The following is a 20,983-nucleotide window of genomic DNA, read 5'->3' on the forward strand; positions in this document are numbered from 1 at the left end:
TCGCGTGCAAGGCAAACGCCCTACCCGCTGTACTATTGCTCCAGCCCCAAGAACCACATTCTTTTATGATTAATTGTTTGCATTGCATCTGCTCCATGTTATTATTTCTTTTGATTATTTGTAGAACTTTTAGCCATCTCAGAGGCAGCATTGCAAGTGGCTGTATATTTATTGGAGAGATAGTGTTGCATATCACTGAAAACTAGGCCTGACTGCCTGGCTTTGACTTTTTGCTGCTTACTATTAGACTGGTCATTTTACTGTTTCTATCCCAAGTGTCTTTATTTTAAAATGAGAAATATATTTATGTCTGTGGGCATAACCAGATAAGGTTATAATGTAGTGAACATTCAGTAGATTAGTTCATATGTTTTTGAAAAGCCCGTGTGTTTTTGATGCCGGAGAGATCGCTGAAAGGACTAAACTGCATCCTTAGTGCTGCATTTTCTCCCAAGCACTACTGGGAGTGGCCACAAACTATACCAAACCCGAAAAACTTCATACAATTTTAAATTATAGAAAGAACAATAAATAATATAAAATATGCTTCTAAATTCTGTATTGCACAACCTCATTTTAAGCATCATTTGCAATAAAAAAAATCTCTTTAAACCTTGCTATGTGGAAGGTACAAGGCTGTTATTTACATACAGACTATTCCTATCTTCCCATTGTACACTGGCTATTTTAAGACACAGGTACTAAGCACGTAAACATTTTTTGTTGGGGCTGGAGCAATAGCACAGCAGGTAGGGCATTTGCCTTCCACACGGCCGACCCAAGTTCAATTCCCAGCATCCCATACGGTCCCCCTAGCATCGCCAGGAGTAATTTCTGAGTGCATGAGCCAGGAGTAACCCCTGTGAATCACCGGGTGTGACCCAAAAAGCAAAAACAAAAACAAAAACAAACCATTTTTTGTTGCTGTTGCTTATATGGATTTTTATTTTTTTTAACTCTCTCAAACCACTGCAATGTTGTCAATGTTGTCTATGTAAAACCTTCTTCAAACATCATTGTTGAGTAGAAATGTAAGGTAAATTACAAGTCACATATATAATTTGAAATTTGCAAGTAGTTTCATAAATAAGAAAATGATTGAAAAAAATTTACTTTTAAGCTAATATTCATCCTGAATTGTAAAATTTTCCATCACCGTCATTGTCACCGTTCTCCCGTTGTTCATCGATTTGCTCTAGTGGGTCCAGTAACGTCTCCATTGTGACACTTGTTACTGTGTTTGGCATATTGAATATGTCACAGGTAGCTTGCCAGGCTTTGCCCTGTGGGCGAAATACTCTCGGTACCTTGCTGGGCTCTCCAAGTGGGGTGGAGGAATCGAACTTGGGTTGGCCATGTTGGCTGTGTGCAAGGCACACGCCCTACCCACTGTGCTATCACTTCAGCCCATCATTTTTGCTATGGTGAGTGAATTCCTGGATTACACTTGACATTGCCTCAGTTGTTGCAAACAACCCATTATCAGTTGCTCTATGTGATCCTTTCCTCCATTTTTGGAAGAATTCATTTTTATTCATTTTTTTTCCATTACTGTACACATTGTAAGTTACTCTAAAAGATGATGCCATGCTAAAGGTATATATATGTGTGTATGTGTGTGTATATATATATGTATATATATACGATACGTAAATTATATATACGTATAAATGGTGTATATATAATAGTATATATAAATATACATACATTTAAGTTTGATTCTTTTCCTTACAAGGTGAAGCATTATTTTGGAGATTCATTATAATCTTTTGCTTACTAAAGCAATTATTATTATCTTTGCTTATCTCCTTGATTTTATCACTCATTTAAGTTTTACTTCCAGGTCAATAGAATTAGTAGGGGAAAAAGATCATTTTTCTGATTTGATCCTTGCCCCATGATTGACTGTTAATGAGACTTTATCCCTCAAACTCAGTCTTCTCTGTTACTGCATGAGGTATTACAGCATTCCAGCGGGTAGGGCGTCTGCCTTGCACGCAGCCAACATGGCCAACCCGAGTTCGATTCTTCCGCCCCTCTCGGAGAGCCCGGCAAGCTCCCGAGAGTATTCGATATGCCAGACACAGTAACAACAAAGTCTCCAATGGAGACGTTACTGGGCCCGCTCGAGCAAATCAAGCAAGTGCCCAAATTTATAGACTTTCTCTACCTTCATCATTTTTTTTAATTTAATTTTTTTTTATTAGTGAGACATATGAGGTACAGTTGTAGACTTAGAAATTTTTGTGCTTGGGTTTCAATTACACAATGATCAAACGCCCATCCCTCCACCGGTGCCCACTTCCCACCACCACAGATCCCAGCATCTCTCCTACCCCCCATCCCCCCCATCCCACCCTGCATCTGTGGCAGGGCATTCCCTTTTGTTCTCTCTTATTGGGTGTTGTGGTTTGCAAAAGAGGCAATGGGTGACAATAATGTTTGGTCTATAGTCTACTTTCAGCATGCTTCTCCCATCCTGGGAGGATCCTCCCAACACCTTTTATTTGGTGCTCCCTTCTCTATCTGAGCTCCCTTTTCCCCTAGCATGTGTGGTTGGCCTCCAAGCCATGGAGTAAAATTCCTGGTACTAATCTCGGCCATTCTTGAGTGTTAGTCTCCTATTTTGTTACTTTATGTTCCCCAGATGAATGCAATCTTTCTATGTCTGTCCCTTTCTTTCTGACTCATTTCGCTTAGCATGATACTTTCCATGTTGTACCACTTGCATGTAAATTTCACACCTTCATCATTTTTTCATTAAAAGTTTTTTTTACCAAGGCCGATCATGATCACGACCACGACCACCCTGTTGTTCGTCGATTGCCTCGAGCAGGTGCCAGTAACGTCTTCTTCGTCCTAGCCCTGAGATTTTTTTTTTTTTAAAGTGCCATATTCAAGGCTTTTTCAGGGTTAGGAGAATGAGACCCATCATTGTTACTGGTATTTGGCATATTGGGTATACCACGGGGAGTTTGCCAGACTCTGCCGTGTGGGTAGGTTACATTTGGTAGCCTGCCAGTTTGTCCAAAGTAGGAATGGGATGATAAGAAGTCGCGAGGGCACGGATGCGCCCGCGCGCTTCCGGGAGCTGAGTGTGATAATCTCTGGGTCCTGGCCGTTGTTGGAGTTACACGGCAGTTGGTGGGTGTAACTGTCTAGTTACTGGCAGGTCCAGTCCCAAACCGTGCAGGCTTGGAGATCTTGGTCCTGGGTCCCACACTCCTGGGTTCCTCTGCCAGTTCTTTTATGCGTGAGGCTCATCCAAGTGTGTGGAGAGTGGTCCCAGCATGGCCTTGGCTATGGCTTACCAAGGCCATCATTTTTTAAAAAGCAACAAAACATCACTAGATGGCATTAGTGATAAACAGCATATGTGCACTGGTATAGCTACCTGTCGTCATCCTATCAAGTTATTCCTGTTTTACCTTTGTATGCACCATGAACCCCCAGATTTGCAACCTTTGGCATCCGTTTTTCTTGTTGCCTGCTGCCTGGCTCCTAGGCCAATTTTAGATTTTTGTTATGGCAGCACCTCACTTGAAGGTACTAATTTCTGCATTCGTTAGGGTAATGCTAGCTACTATAATAGAGACTGTCACAGAATTAGAGAATTTTAGAACTAAAAAAGAACTTTTTGAGATCATGGAGTGCATCTAAGTGTTCTTCATTTAGAAATTTAGAGTCAAGTCAAAGAACATTTGAGGCTTGTCCAGAGCTGCACAAGAGACCCGGAAATTTGATGGTGACCAGCCCAGCTGGGTCTTGATGATCTTTTCTCTTTAGTGTATACTTTTGCCTGGCAAATACTTGGTGGAATATATTTTTAAAAATTATTTATTTAGCCATGCCGAGCTATGCTCAGAGCTTACTCCTGGTTTACCTGCTCTATTATCTCTCCACCAGCCCCAACCCCTGCCTCAAAACATCATATGTGTGTGTGTGTATATATATATATATTTTTTTTTTGTTTGTTTGTTTATTTTAAAGAGATCTATTCCCAGTGTGTTCAGGTGCCTCAGTAAGCCACCAAGCCCCACCCTGGTGCTGCCAGGGATTATGCTTAGGGCTAGCACATCTTCATATTCAGGCACATACTCCACTCCATCCCCTTGAGCTGTCACTGTGACTTTCTTAATATACCTTGGAACTGCTTAAGGAAGGCGTACATCTAGCTCATTAGGGATTCCTTGAGTCTAGACAAAAAGCTAGGAAGGAAGAAGATTGAGGAATTAATCACAAGGTCAATAAAAGTGACTCAGGGAGGTTGTCAATTATCAGACTGAGTTATTAATGCTTTATATGTCTTCTAAGCTTATTATTGGTTAGGAAAAAAACAGGTTAAATACAGACTTCGAAGTACTATTTGGTATACATTGTAAGATCATTTTGCTATGGTAAGTGAATTATTTAGTATTTAAAATATTCCAAGGACATTTTGATGATGTAGTTTTGAGGTAACTGTTATAGGCTTCATAATAATCCATTTGCTCGAGCGGGCCCAGTAACATCTCCATTGGAGACTGTTGTTATTGTGTTTGGCATATCAAATACGTCACGGGGAGCTTGCCAGGCTCTTCATTTTTCTTTAAAAGCATCAATTCAGTTCTCAGCCTCCCTCTCATCTTCTCGGAGCTTGTAGTGAGAGCCAGATGGAGAGAGGTTGGAAGTTGGGAAGAAAGGGGCCAAGGAAAAAGGGAAAGAGAAAGAAATCAAAACTATATCTTGGGGGCCTGAGCGATAGCATAGGTGGCAGGGCTTTTGCCTTGCAAGTGGCTGACCTGGGTACAATCCCCGGCATCCCATATGGCCCCCCAAGCACTGCCAGGAGTAATTCCTGAGTGCAAAGCCAGGAGTAACCCCTGATCATTGCTGGGTGTGACCCAAATAGCAAACAAACAAACCCCCAAAACAACAACAAAAACTATCTTGGGCCAGAGTTTCGGCCTAAGGAACTGGAGCATCTACTTTGCTTGAAGGAGCCCTGACTTTGATCTCCGACAACTCATGGTCCTCTGAGCACCACCAAGAGTGACCCCTAAGCACAAGCTAGGTGTAGTCCCTGAGCATCACCAGCTATAGCTTAAAACTCTGAAACAATAAAACAAAAACAACCCTCCACCAAATCCTTATATTTTCATGGTGTGTCAGAGGCGGGCTGCTGACATCTCAGTGTCAGCGTCTTCTCCTGTACCACATCCCAGTGCAAAGATCATATCGCAATTTTACAAACTGTGACAGTACCCTAGATGTTACAGGTATCCAGAATTCTGTCTTTAGTTAATCCAGGCACAATTAACGAAGCACCTCCTCTGGACCAGGCTCTGTGCTGCCTCTTAAGAAGACACATGAGATGACACAGCGTTATTGTAGGAGCTTACAGACAGCTGGATTTATTTGCGTCAGAATATACCACGGTATGGAATGTGGTATTTTCAAAACTGATAAGTTTGTCTGAACATAGATGTGATCATCCTTGCATATTAGGTCTTCTCTCCTTTGGTAGAGTGTATAAGCTTGTAGATAATTTATTTCTTTTATTTTTTCTCTTTTTGGGTCACACCTGGCCTTACTCAGGCTACTCCTGGAACTGCTGGTGAGACCGGGGGAGCACATGTGGTGCTGCTAGGTGTTGAACCTTGACCTTCCATATGCAAAGCATGCTTCCTTCCTTTGAGATCTCTCTCTGCAAAACTCTTGTTTGCAGACAGCTTTTTGGGGGATAGAATTTCCCCCAACTCTTCAAGACTAATCAGTGCTTAGTCAGCTGGCTGAGGCCAGATACCCTGAGAAGGCGGCTGCTACTTATTTTTGGAACCTTTCAGTTTCTAGATGAATATCTTTAGGTTTTAAGTCAATGCTAGTGTAAAAGCAGAATTTGCTTACGTGATTTTTTTTTTTAAATAGTGTTTCAAGGGCTGAATTCCAAAGGCTGTGTGCTCCCTGATGTTGTTTGGAATGCTTTCATTTGGCAGCAGCTTGTAGGGTGGTGCCTCCCATGCAGTGTTCAGAAATTGTGAGAGCCCCAGCAGTGAAATTCCCCCAGACAGGCCATGGGATCAGCTTGGATGAGATGCTGCTTGGGGTTTGCAGTGCCAGAAATACTTGAACCACTCCAGCAGTGCTCAGGGCCTTGAGGGATGCATCCAGCAATATTCAGGAGACATTGTGGTACTGGGAATCGAACTTGGATCAAGTGCCTGGCTAACTGCTCAAGTTTATCTGCCCCCTGGACTACTTATTTAATAACGTTATAGAAAATTACAACAAATAACCCCAGGGAATAATAAATAAATCATAAATTCTCCTGCAGAAACATACCATAAAGAATAATTGAGGGGCCAGAGCGATAGCACAGTGGGACCGCATTTGCCTTTCATGCAGCCAACCCGAATTCAATCCTCAGCATCCCATATGGTCCCCTGAGTATCACCAGGAGTAATTCCTGAGTGAAGAGCCAGGAGTAATCCCTGATCATCACTGGGTGTGACCCAAAAAGCAACAAAACAAAACAAAACAAAACAAACAAAAAAAGCAAAAAAGATTCAGTCATGTTTTCTATATAAAAACTTTTGTTATTTAAAAAACACTTCTTTTTAGAAAAGCAGTAGAAATTAGATATGTTTATTATGACACTAATGGGTTTGAGATATATAAAAATGATATCCAAAAACATTGTGTATGTGCTAGCTCTCATCTGGTAACAGATATATGGGGCCAGGGAGATGGTATAGAGGGTGAGTGTTTGTCTTGCACATGGCCAACCAGGATTCGATCCCTGGCACTGCATTTGGTTCCCCGAACCCTACTAGAGCCAGTAGTAAACCCTGAGCACTGCTGAGTGTGGAGCACCCTCCAACCTACCCTCCCCCCCAAGAAAAGGAAGTAACATGTCTTTTGGTCTTAATCATTTATTCACTTTTTATCCTGATTTAGAATACAGTGTGGTTTTCAGTTCTCTGCTTTGCAGGCCCCAAATTAAATTCCTCTTCACCGATTATTGTGGTAGATTTGGGGATGGTTGCAAACAGTGAAATTCACAAAATAAGTGATTTGTAAACGTAAGATAAACTTTTATCTCAAAGCAATGCTAATTAGGGTACTAAAATGATTTTTTTGTCAATTTGGAAAATATTATAAAAGATAGGGCTGGAATGATAGCAGAGCGGGTAGGGCGTTTGCCTGGCACACAGCCGGCCAGGCCTACCCGGGTTTAATTCCTTTGTCCCTCTCAGAGAGTCCAGCAAGCTACCGAGAGTATCTCGCCCACACGGCATAGCCTGGCAAGATAACCGTGGCGAAATCGATATGCCAAACACAGTAACAAGAAGTTTCACAATGGAGACGTTACTGGGCCTGCTCCAGCAAATCGATGAACAACAGGAGGACAGTGCTACAGTGCTATAAAAGTTATATGCTAATCTATGGTGGTAAAGGTGTAAATAAACGTATATTTTTAAATACCATTAAAGAATGTTTAGAATAACAGTGAATTATAAATTCTGGAAGAATAGTATTCTCACTGCCCATCCTGGGATGATTTTCTGAATCACTTCACTTTGTCTTAAATGTCAGTATTTTCTAACTTTTAAAATTTTTTTACTATATCGCTCTTCTAACCTTGAGTTTTTCCTGTAACTCCCTCACCCTACCATTTTGCCCCTTAGTCTCATACTGTGACCCCATATTCATGTGATTTTTACCTCTGTGTCCCTTGCAGTATCCTATGTGCCCACAAAAGGTTATATGGCCTTGGGTTGAAAAACTCTGATCTATACTGTTCAGAATTAGCATCATACTTTTGTGTCTAAACCACAGTATTAAAAAATCACTTGAAGAGGAGAAAAGGATTTCCATTGTCCTGGAATTCTTCACTTTAAGAGGAACCGGTGATGGAATTATGTGCATGAGAAACCAATGCTAACAGTATTGTGAACTACAGAATCTCAGTCAACAAAAAATTTGAAATATGATCAAAACAGAGAAACTTGCAGGCCTGAAGGAGAAACAGAGTGGGTGTGAATCATTCAAGCTAAACATCCGTAGTTGTTCTGTTTTGTTTTGGGACCTCCCAGCAGTGCTAGGGGCCACCAGGGACTAAGTCCTGAGGGACTGGGGAGGTTCCTTTGGTGCTGGACATCTTTCTTCTGGGGCCCAGCTCATGCCAGGCATGTGGACTGACTCTTTGAGTTGTCCCCCTAGCCCAAGCACCCACCTTCTTCAATAATTTAATATAAGTATTGCTGGAGATATATATATATATATATACTTTATAAAAATATATATTTTTTAACAGCAGTCACCAGTTTTTTAGCATACTGTCCTCTTGTGCCCAGAATTGCTCGTCTTTGGGTGCTGGTGACGATTAGGTTCTGGGGTTGCACCCTTCAGTGCTCAGGGATCACTCCTGTTAGTGCTCAGGGAACCATAGGACATGTGGGGAACTGGTTAGCTGCATGTAAGATCATCACCTGACCCACTGGACTATCTCTCTGGCCCTATCTTTGGATTATTATCTGTAAAATCCTCCTGATGGGCCATAGGTCAGTCTGTTCTGTATCTTCCAGACATTTTTAAAAGGGACTAGTAGGAAGCAACTCTTAACTCCTGAGTTCAGAGAAGTCTTGGAAAATAGCTTAACGTAGGGTCTGAACAGTAGCACAAGGTAAGGTGCTTGCTTGCATGTGCCTGTCCTGGGTTCAGTGAATGCACCATCAGGAATGATTCCTGAGCGCAAGCCAGGAGCAAGCCCCGAGCATCGCCGGGTGTAGCCCCCAAAATACAAAGCAACAGCAATAATGAAAGGAAAATAACTGGATGTTCAAACTCATGGGGCACCTCATATAGACTTGGCCGGCTGCTCTGGCGTCGGTGTTTAGTGATGAGGAGGAGAGGTGAGGAGGAGGAAGGGCAGGACAGCACTAAAGGCCGGCTTCTGTCTGGGAGCTGTTTTGACAAGGTTCTTTTTTACACATCTATCTGGGCTTTTTCCTCCTTCTGGGTGACGGTATGTGAGTTTGCCTTGTTACTGGAAGGATCAGCATTCCCTTTCTCTGCACTGTTGCTGAGATGCCTCAGGCCTCCTTACTCCCGGCTCCTCTGAATTTAGAGTATTCGGCCCCTTTCCTTTCTGGGGGAATTTTGTGGGAAATTGGTCCTCTTTGTGGTTTATAAACCTTTATATCTTGACTTTGTTATTTCATTTTCTCTTTTTCTTTTTCATCCACAATGCATTTATGGAAATGACTTAAACCTCTTTTTTTATCAGTGCAAAGTATAAATAACAAATAAGTAGCAAATTTGTCTTTTTAGTAGCACACATTATTTTATTTACACTTCAAACCTCTATGGCTTCAGCCAGTAATTTCAGAGCCTTTTGTCCTCCACGTGGAGCAAAGTGCCTTGCCTAGACCGTAGGGGACGCATGCCTGTTTGGTGGGTGAGTGACTGTCCTGCCGGCTTGCTGGGGAGCACCTTAGTGGGATTGCAGCCTCCGGTCTCGCAGATGGCTCACCCTGCCACCACCTCCATGCTGGCTGGCCCTGCACACCTTTGGGTGTGTGCCCGGGCTGTGCGCACTCCCCACGTGGCCGCCTAAGAGTCAGTGTAGGGCGAACGAGAACTGGATGTGAAGCGGGGAGGGGGGGGGGCATCTCCGGCCAGTGCTTGTGCCTCTTAGGCCCGCAGGTCGGTAAGGCGGGAGCAGCCGAGTGGCCGGACTGAGGAGATCTGTGCGTTGTGTTCGGGCCAGGGCACGAAAAGGTCCCTCTGGTGACGGTGTGGTTGAATGAGACAGCTCGGACACCACCCTACCCATTTCACAGTTACCACCTTCCCCTCAAAAATAACCAACTACTGCTCCTTGCCTTGTATTTTCCTTTTCTCTTTTCATACCAAGGAGAGAGAATTGCCTCATTTTTTTCTCATTCTGTTGTATCTGCCCTGTCTCGGGTCCCTGGATTTGGGCAAGTTTATGGATGTTGCTGAGCCGGGTTCGATTTTTCCGCTCCTCTCGGAGAGCCTGGCTAGCTACCGAGAGTTTTTTGCCTGCACGGCAAAGCCTGGCAAGCTACCCCTGAGGTATTCGATATGCCAAACACAGTAACAACAAAGCCTCACAATGGAGATGTTACTGAGCCCGCTGGAGCAAATCTATGAACAACGGGAGGACAGTGCTACAGTGCATTGCTGGGGGCTAGGAATGAAGGAGACATTACTGGGGCCTGCTCGAGGCAATCGACGAATAACAGGATGGTCGTGATCGTGATCGTGATCTTTCTTTTGCAGTAGGGGGAGAACTGAACTGGAGGTTCTGAGGAGGAAATGGTTCTGTGCCACACAGGAGGAGTTCCTGCATGCAAATGGAGATTATCTTTAACAAAGCAAGGAGTCTGTTTACTACCTGTCACCATAGTTTTCTCAAAATCATTTAGGATTGCTATTGTTATTAAGTAAAGCACATGGATTTGGGGGAAGATCAAAGGAATGACTCATCAGTCCATCAGCTCACAAAGGGATGTGTGTCTGGTGTGTAAATATCACCTGGTTTCTACACAAGATTGCTAGCCTAGTGAAAGAAAATTACTCTGCTGAGGAAGTCCTATCATTGAAAATACAGTTTCTTGGAAGAAAGTAAAAGCCAGTCAACCATTTATCAATGCTCTCTCTTTGAACATTCCATCTCTCCCTGTTTTGCTAATCCATTTTGATCATATCATTATATTTTTAATGGGTACATGGCTGAATAATCAGGGAAGAAAGAACACTCAGGACAAAACTGGAAAATCTACTGTTGCCTCGCCTGAGTGCTTTCAGTGTTCTGTCAACACTGGAATGGAATAAGTATGTCAAAACTATCATTTCATAGGTAATGCTGCTTAGAGTTAAGCTAGTTTTTTTTTTCTTTTAATCTATTTTATGGGTCACACCCGGTGATGATCAGGGATTACTCCTGGCTCTTCACTCAGGAATTACTCCTGGCGGTGCTCAGGGGACCAGATGGGATGCTGGGGATTGAATTCAGGTTGGCTGCATGAAAGGCAAACGCGCTCTTATAAGAGGTCTTAATGAATTGTGCTGATGGACATTGAGTATTGCAAAATTCATGTATGTATTTGCAAGTGGACTAAACACTTCAGACTTACATCCTTCACCTCAGGCTCACACCTACCTGAATTTTCAGTTACTCGAAGCAAATGGACACCGGCCACGTTTTTCCATGTGAGACACAAAAAAAGACTAGAAACTTGAGTAGAGTTTGTTTCATCAGGTATTTTTATTCACGTTAGATATCAAGCTGTTGTTACAAGACAATAGTTTTGATATCTAAAATTATATATATTTTTTGCTTTTTGAGTCACATCCAGCGACGGACAGGGTTTACTCCTGGCTCTGTACTCAGGAATTAATTACTCCTGGCGGTGCTCTGGTGACCGTAAGGGATGCTGGGAATTGAACCTGGATTGGCCAAGTGCAAGGCAAACGCCCTACCCACTGTGCTATCACTCCAGCCCCTCTATTGTAATTTTTATATTTGTAAATCATCACTAGGGATGGCCTGTAAGTTTAGGGGTACCTGTCCTATTGCTTGAGAAGGAGGCTAACTGGAAGCTGATGGTAAGGGCAACTCAAGGACCATTGTTCGCATCTATCAAAGCCCAAGGAAGAATGACTATTTTAGCATATGCATCAGCTACTCTTCCTCTTTTTCCTGATATTTTCTAGAATTCAAGTAGTTAAGGAAAAGTAAATACCAAACTGGCATTTCCCTGGAGTGCGCCTAGACATCTGTAAGATCTGTAGTTACATTTTTTTTTAAATTTGGAATGAATGTCTAACTACCGATCACATGTTTGCTCACCATTGAACATTATTTCAGTCCTCACGGTGGATTCATTTTATCTTCCTTGGGAGATACTGGTGTCCTGGAAAAAGAGGCCATCAGAGCAGGAAATGGTAGAACTACTTCTGGTTCTAGCTCGGATGGTTGGGTGAACTCCGAGACCACCTGTCAGAAGTACAGGTGGGTGGAGGGAGCTCAACTCAGTGTTTCACCCAGGGCTCTAAAAATTCTAGGTTTCCTGAAAGTAACGTATTTGCCTGTACTTTTGACTTTAATTTCCAAGTATTTTAAACATTGAGGTCTTTTGAATGGTATCAAGGGAATGTTGTTAGGAAGAGTTAGCAACTTCTCTAGCTTGCCAACTAGCCGTATAATTTACAGTAAGGACATGATGTCCTAACCTTAAAAATAAAATTGGTCTATTCATATAGGAATTTCTGTTGAACTTAACTGGGAAGTGCTTCTTAACTTTTACTTTGATGTATTTTCATTCCAGTCGAGAAATTAGAAGAAATGTGAATGTTTTCAAGTGAATTTTATGCAGAGTAAAGCTTATACAGTGTTGCTTCTTCTTAACCTCTGCCCCGCTCTTTCTCCTAGGGTAAGCTGCTTTCATTTTAAAAATAGATCTGTTCTATGAGACTTGACTTGGCCCTAGTTGTTGTCCTCTTATGCGAGTTATTTAATTTAAAAATAGAACTGTCCTGGTAGATATGTATCAACTAGTTTATGATCGTTTCTATCTGTAACGCCAATTAAGCGGCCAGTTCTGTGGAGTCATGTTTGGGCGCATGACAATCCAGTTATATTTTCCTCTTTGGTGAACTTACCAGAAGGAGACTTTTATTTTCAGGTCTATAAATTCACTGTGTTTTGCATTTAATTTTTTACTTAGGTTAAATTTAGGTTCCCAAAGTGTTGGGGAAAGTTTATAATTTTGGGTGAAGATTACCATTAGAAGTAGTTAAGATTTAATGTTTTTCTGAGACTGTTGTTCAGTCATTCAAATGACTCTTTTTTACCCAGAGCAATTTTAATTTAAAATGTGTTTATATACCTTGGGCATGTTAAAAATGGTATTTCTATGAATGTATACTTCTAGAGTCCAAATAAAAGAAACACCATTCAATAATAATAGGGAATAGTTTTTCTATTTATTAAGTCTAAATTATTTTAATTGTTTAATCACTAAATGACATTTGGTTAATATTAAAGAGTAGAGTATATTTCATATTGTTAGAAATGAAATTAATATTGATTTTGTGATGTTTTATCATTTACCTCTATAAGAGAGTCTTCTTTGCTTTACAAAATTTTAGAGATACAATTATTTTTTCCAAAATGTGCACAACTTGTCAAGTGGCAGAAAATGAACTTTAAAAATATATCACATTTTTTGTTACTAAATTATGGCTCGATGCATTTTTGTTATTTAAGCAAACAAAATTAACTTATTTTAGGGATGGAGAGATTATATGGGAAGTGCTTGCCTTGCATTCAGTCCTCAGCATGGCAAATGACCCCAGAGCCCCTACCAGGAGTAATCCCAGAGCACTGTGGATAAACCACTCACTGCCCACCCTCCCCCACCAAAAAAAAACAACACATTTGAAACATTGATTTCTAAAGCTTGGTTTTAACTAGATATAATTTTATAGTTGACATCTTGAAATCGTTTTTATTCAGATTTATGAGCACCTCATCAGTAAGAATAATTCCCTTCTACAAGGATAGCTCAGAAATTTTGATATATAATCTTCTTTAAAGCCCTGATTTCCCCCATACAACCAGCAGAGAGCACTTGTAATATTTGTTTGTAATATGAGAAATGTGTGTGTATGTGTGTGTGTGTGTGTGTGTATGTGTAAACCGTCATGATCATGCTTTACCAGTCACATGGGGAGACAATTATTTTCAACTACTACCTGCTCATTTCCTATCAATCATAGTTTACTTAATTGATTTTTTAAGTTTTTTTTTAAAATTTCAATTTAAATATACTTTTACAGTTTAAAAATGTTACTATATTAGCAACATTTTCCCAGTCACATTCCTATACGGTTTCCTTTGTGAGACTTTTTATGCTGTTTTTTTTCATATATTTTAGAATGCTAGAGTTTTTAAATTTTAATTTGGGGGGCGTCCTATCAGTGCTAGAGACCACTGGGGCTACTCTCCATAGTATTTATGAGTCTAAGTAAATCGAGCCTGGTTCCTTATGTGTACTAAGCATGTGTTCCAGCCCTTTGACCTAAGTTCCTTACTAATCTATATCTTCCTTATTAATTTGTAATTTATATATAATCTATATATAATTTGTATCTATCTTCCTTATTAATTTTAATTTTTTAGGTAAATATACTAAATTTAGTCCAAATTTCTATATACCTTGATATTTTTTAAATAAGCATCACACTTTGGATACTCATTAAATTGTTGATGACAAGATTGTGGGTTGTGAATACAAATTCCATAGCTTTTTTAAACTGTTAATGTCAAAAAAGTCAGGATTTTGCTTCAAGTGAACTGACTCTGTTTTATGACTGTGAAGGGTGCCACATGTAGGGATTTGATTCATCTACTTACATCTTTTAGGTTATACAGGATTTACGTAAAGCCTACCTATCATTCTTTTCTTTAAAAAGGTCCACAATTAATCAACCCAGATTCATATGAGTAAAGTAGTAGAAGGTGACAAGTTATTTATTGCTCATTTTCTTAGCTTTCCCTTATTTTGAAGATGGGGAAAATTGAATCATGGCAAAAGTTGAAAGGTTTAATCTTCCACATTATGATTTACCTTTCTTTCTTTTTGAGTTTTAATTCACATTATGATTTTCTTTCATTTATTGTGATACAGCAACATTGAGGAACGGCAGCAGAAAATGGAAATGGGTTTGGTAGCAGTTCAAAGTCTGACCAGAAGTTTGGAATGGAGGGGCTTAGGTGCCTGACATCATTCCCAATTCAAGCCACCCCAGTTTTCCTGAGGCATTATTGTCATTAAATAATATGGAACCTCACAGTAGGAAATAATTCCAGTTGCTGATGATAGTTCATCAAGCTGTGTCGCGGTTTGCAGGACTATTTACACCCTTGTTCTGGGCCTGCTCAGTTCTAGGGAAGCCATCTCAATCTCCCGTGCTCACTGTTCTTTGAAGATCGTGATTCGGGATGTGAGAAGAAAGAATGTTGCCTGCTTCTAGACAGAAATGCTCTTAGTATTGTATTGTACAGTTCCCTTCAGTTCATGTGTTTTAACATCATTTCCTCAAGCCATCATTAAATCTTTCCCCGCTGACTGCTGAAAGTGAGCTCTTTTGTGACTTGCTTTTCTCCGTAAGGCTATGCTTTATATCAATGTAATCTCTTTTCTCCCGGATAAAAATATTACATTGAGGAGCCAATATGATTTGTTCCTAGAATCTGGCCCCCAGAGCATGAGTTTTGGCTTTCTTCTCTTCCTTCCACTTGTTACACCTGTCTCAGTTATCTGCTCAGAGACCAAGTCGCTCTTGCCCAATGGTAGCTCTTAGAACTTTGTTTCTTCCTGAGTCAGAATGTACGGAGCACTCTCCAAGAGATGCTTCAATAGCAGCTCCCGACAGCAACGTGCTAATGTTGAAATGCACATATGGTGTGATGCGGGAGTTTCCACTGAGATAGGAACCCCTCCAGATACCCAGAACCTGTACAAAGCGTCGGGCTCAGAATGGCATGCAGCGTGGAGTGTAATGTGATCTGAGAGTCGCGCTGCCCTGAACACTGTCAAGAGGCACGGAATGTTTCTGCCACGTAGATAGCAGTTATGCTCTTAGTAGCTCCCGAGTACTCGGGGACGTCCTGCTTGATTGGCTGGCATATACATGGAAGGAAAGCAGTGATTAAATATGAATGATGGCAAATTGGGTCTAGGGCGTTCTGTAATTAGCTTTGCCTGAAATCTTTAGCTTGAAGGTTGGCAATTTGCCCATTTTTTTATTTGTCAGATATAAAAGTAATCATGGAGAAATTGAACTATGGGTTTCACAAATAATGGTGGTAGTTGGTCTCTGTTATTGTTTGAATCATTGAGATTTTTTTTTTTAATTTTTTTTTTGTGAGCCAGTAACCTGATCTTTTATCACTCTCGGTCGCCTCCTCCTCTGGTATGCCCTGATGCATTCAACACATGTGTTCAGATGGGAGCCTAGCAGCGCGGAGAGCAATTTACATTCTGCTTCGCAGCCTGCGAGAAGCAGCAAATCAGCCTCTGGGAAGGCTTCGGAGACTTGCCAGCAGACTGTAGCTTATTTCTGTGTGTGTGCGTGCGTGTGTGTGTGTGTGTGTGTGTGTGTGAGGGTGTATGTGTGTTTGTATGTCTCTCTCTCTCTCTCTCTCTCTCTCTCCTCTCTCTTCCTCTCTCTCTCTTCCTCTCTCACTGCTTGCAGGCTGGAATCACTGTGGAAGCAACAAAGTCTTGTCAAGATTTTATCTCAGGGTAATGATTAGTTTAAAATGAAAAGCTAAAATATTGATTTTCGCTCGAAGAATAATTGACTGTTTGATGTAGAGAACACCCACTTTCTTCTCCAGCAGAGCCGAACAGGGCTACATTAGCAGCTCAGGCTCTCTGACAGCTAGAAGGGGCTGGGTTTCAGCTGCAACTGCTTGCCTGGGGGCACCCCTAGATGGACTTTGGTCTTAATGCTTTGACTCTTTGTCGTGGTTTTGGATGTTGGAATACGTGCCGTGATCTGCTTTTTATAAACTCACCTGATTCCAAGGGAAGATGAGTGAAGAACCAAAGGAAAAAAATGCAAAACCTGCTCATAGAAAAAGGAAAGGAAAAAAGGTAAGAAATGCATAAGCAACATGTTCTTGGTATTGTTCTCTGGCTCTGGGGAGGAAGTGAGCTTAAAGGTGGATTTTTCAGAGACTGAATTTTAAGAAGCTGCTTGAACCAGAATGCTTTTTTTCTTTTTGTCTGTTAATGGGTGTGTTCTGTGTTGGAGAAAAACATCACAACTGGGGATACATTACTAAAATATTTAAACAGTTAAATATAGTCATTTAGATTTCACTGAAGTGGTGTTTTTTTCATAGTGATATTCAGGATTATTAAGTAAACACATGTCCTAATTATGTGGGTGGGTGTGTTTTTTTCCCTTTAAATTTTCCAGGATGCTTGTTAATCAACAGGGTACAATTACTAATGAATTATTATGGTATAGATGTTTAACACATATTTTGTATGCTAAACACAGGGAAACCTGTAGTTATACTTTAAAATTGTAGCATGGAGGTGAACTCCATTTTAATTATTGATCAGCTTATGACTAACAAATCTCAGATTTGCAATCAAACTCTGCATTTGTACAGCTATATGCCTAATTTGTCCATTATAATTTGTGAAATTCATTTTGCTTTTCAAGTAAATTAAAGAATCTATAAAATGTTAAAATATAATTTTATGACCTTTTGTTTTATATGGATTTTCTGAAATATGTGTATATTAAGATATATTCCTAACATTTTAATGTATTTTTAAACGGGGTTGGGGTAAATTTCCTGGGTCTAGCATTTGCTTTTGATCCATTGTGGTTTATAAACTGGCTTCCATAGGGCGTGCCACCGATGGAAAAGACAGTTGCATATCTATAACAAAGAAAAAGAAAAACCAAAAATCAGTCAATAATTCATAACCCCTTAAAGAAAATGTATGCTACATATATTTTCTTTATCTATAGCCAAATTTCAGATATTTCCTTTAATTACTGTGACTGTTTCATATATAATTATGTCTCTGAAATGCTTTGCTTGAGCCAATGTAATGTATGCTCAACCAAAAGACAGAAAATGCTGGGTTGTAGAACAGAAGAAAATGGCTTCAACTACTCATTGACTTGACAGATAAATCAGTTTTTTTCATGATCCATCTATTATTTATGGAAAGATTTGTTTGAAGACTGTGTTCTGAAAGGAGCTACTCTCAGCAGACTACTCTGAGCACGCATTTCTGAACATGCCAAAATTCTAGGGCAGTGCTTCAACAGCCTGCCTTAGTGATGGTGACTCTGTGAGGTCTGGCTCTCCGTCAGCCTCGACTCCTGTATTGACGCAGCAGGGCTTGATGATGTTGCAGAGGTGCTACTCTGATTTCCCAAGGGAACAGGTCGCAGCTGCACTGTACAAATGATTTGTTTAATGCCTGGCATAGTGAGACTGGTCTCCAGGAAAGCTGTCAGCTTTGCTCATGTTCGAGAGATATGGCCTCAAGTGTTTGACAGGCGTGATTCTGAGCACAATGTCACAAGGAGCCATGACAGTGCAATCCTGACTAGAGTGAGTGGTGACTGGGGCTGTCATATATTTTTGAACTGTATGTGGAAGGCTTTGACGTGGGCGTTTCCACCATCTTCCTGAAACATTTCCCAACTGAGTTTTATTTCTCCTCTACTCATCCTGAAGTCATTTGCGTTTAGTCCTTTTCTTGTCCAGTTTACATTCTTCCAGTCTTACCAGGGAACTGTCTACGAAAGCCCAGTCTATTATCACATTCTTCCAGAACCTTCTAAGCTCCCTGTGGCCTGGTCAGTAGATTCCAAATTCCTAACCCTGTACTTTGAACCCATTCCAGTCTAATCTCAAGCTTTATTTTTTCCCCTCTTCACCGGGTCCTTCGTTTATACCTGATTCTGTCCAAACTGGAGCTTTTACCCATCCCTGAATTAATCCATTTATTTTGATTCTTGTCTTCTGCCCATAGAGAAAGCGCTTCTGGTTCGGGCACTGGTGAAATCTTACCTATCCTTGAAGGGTCAACCCTGATCATGGCCACTTTTCGAAATATGTCATTTCACTGGGTGAGAAGTCAGTCCGTCCTCTGGATTGATGTCGCACCTTGTGCTGTCAGGATATTGAGTACATTTTGCTTCTTTTTCAGTTATCATGTGTGTGCTCTATTTATTCTGAACTGACTGTTGTTTACCTGAGGAGCAACCCCAATCTGTAGGGATAGCCCCCAGCATGATCCTTTTATATACTTGATATTAACTAAATTTCACTGAATCAGCGCCAACATTTGATGACTAGGGTTTAGCAAGCATTGAATTTAGCAAGCAGTGTTAGAGCAATAAATTTCAAATAGGAGATATATTTTAACTGAATGGTCCTTTTCTCCCATATTTTCTGGATAAAGACACAATATTTTTGTCTTAAAAATTAACACTCATGTACATGTATGTTTCCGTTATTAACAACAAAGATATTATGTTCTTTATTTGTCCTTTGTGTGTATGTGTATTCCATTATGAATCAAGCATATCAGGAAGTGTCTTCATTTCAGATAATGTTCACTGCAGCATTGGTGGGTGTGGTCAAATGAAAGCATTGCAGGTGGGAAGTGTACCTGCCAAATTCTACTGCAAATAGTTCTCCACACATTTGAAATATGCTCTAGGTATTAAAGAGCTATTGTCATATGAAATTTAGTGCAGAATGTCTTTTGTGTAGGAATTAATCTGAAATGGCTTGACATTAAGTGTTGACATTGAGAATTTTCAGGACAAATCACATGCTTACAGCTCTCTTTTGAGACATATGTAATACAGAAGTTAGCATATAAAGGTAATGAAATCATATTATCCCTTTGTTTATGTTATTTTGTGTTTTGTTCTGAATTATAAGTATTCAAATGGATGTAAGGAAATGCCTTTTGTAATAATTTCTTTATTTTGTTCTGCAGTGTGTAGGAGGCATTGCTCTGTGTGTGTGTGTGTGTGTGTGTGTGTGAACATCTTTTGCAGGTATGTATTTTATCTTCTGCAGAATGTAAGAGAAAGATTTATTAAAAGTCAGGACTGTTGAGTTCTAATATAGTTTGTCTTCTAAACTGATATCTAGTCTTGACTAGAACAATAAAATTCTGTCTATAAATTGAAGTTAATATACAAGACATAACTGTCATGGACATTATGAGAGTAAAATATAAAGAATGAAGAATATATATTTTTAAAGTTGCCTGAAAATAACTCCTAAGCTCTGAACTGTTGCTGTTGTGGAATTTCGAGCTCATTGTGGAGGGGGCTGATTTAATAGAAGAAATGACAAATAAGGTCATACTCTCCTACCTGATAGTATAATGGCAGGAATATTTAGTTTAGCCTGTCACAAAAGAGTAACATAAGAAGTTACTCTTAACTATTTTATTTATCATTTGGATTAGCTCCAGGTGCTGATACAAAGTATGATAAACTGGATGCCTTAAGTAATAATAAATTTTTGTGAACTGGCAGAAAATTTCTGCAGACTGACACTGGTTTGCAGAACAGTAGTTCCTTAAGTAACAGAAGTTAATTTTATCACAACCCCAGAGTCTAAAAGCCTGAGGTGATGGTTGGGATCTGGTGACTTGTTGATGACTCTCCCGCCCCCGTGCACTTGCATAGCAAATATTTATCTTTCTCCTTCTTATAAGGCCGCTGATCATTTTGGATCCGCTCAGTGCTTCATCTTAATTACTTTTTTATTGGTCACACTGGCTGTGTGCAGGACTTACTCCTGGCCTCTGTACTTCAGGATCACTCCTGGTGGTGTTCAGGAGATGACTATCTGTAGTGCCAGAGATCGAACCCTGGTCAGCTGTGTGAAAGGCAAGGTCTCTCCAGTCCTTAATTACCCTTTAAAAGCACTTTCTTTTTTTCATTTTTTTAAATTTTATTTTTTTATTTATTTTTTATTAGTGAAACACCATGAGGTACAGTTGTAGACTTACAAGTTGTTGTGCTTGGGTTTCAGTTATACAATGATGGAGTACCCATCCCACCACCAGTGCCCAATCTCCACTCCTACCAATCCCAGTATCCCTCCCACCCCCCATCCCTCATCCCACCCTGCCTCTTTGGTAGGGCACTCCCTTTTGCTCTATTTCTCCTTTTGGGTGCTGTGGTCTGCAGAAGAGACATTGGGTGGCAATCCTGTTCGGTCCATAGACTACTTTCAGCAGGCATCTCCCATCCTAGGCAGATCTTCCCAGCACCCTTTATTTGGTGCTCCCTTCTCTATCTGAGCTGCCTTTACCCCTAGAGTGTGCGGCTGACCTCTAAGCCATGGAGTGAACAACCTGGTATTTATCACAGCTGTTCTCGGGTGTTAGTCTCT

At 40.5% G+C, this 20,983-nt stretch overlaps 1 protein-coding gene across 1 annotated transcript in view; it reads left to right on the top strand.

The window, feature by feature from the left end:
* The first annotated feature begins 16,223 nt into the window (after positions 1 to 16,223).
* Positions 16,224 to 20,983, top strand: part of ANK3 (ankyrin 3) — a 536,318-nt gene continuing 531,558 nt past the window's right edge. The window contains exon 1 of the mRNA XM_056107909.1: positions 16,224 to 16,676. Coding sequence (XP_055963884.1) covers positions 16,614 to 16,676 — 63 coding nt within the window. The 5' untranslated portion in view covers positions 16,224 to 16,613. The remainder of the gene's footprint in view (positions 16,677 to 20,983) is intronic.

This window comes from Sorex fumeus, unplaced genomic scaffold, assembly GCF_029834395.1.
Source record: "Sorex fumeus unplaced genomic scaffold, SorFum_2.1 ptg000183l, whole genome shotgun sequence".
In the NCBI taxonomy this organism is placed as follows: Eukaryota; Metazoa; Chordata; class Mammalia; order Eulipotyphla; family Soricidae; genus Sorex; species Sorex fumeus.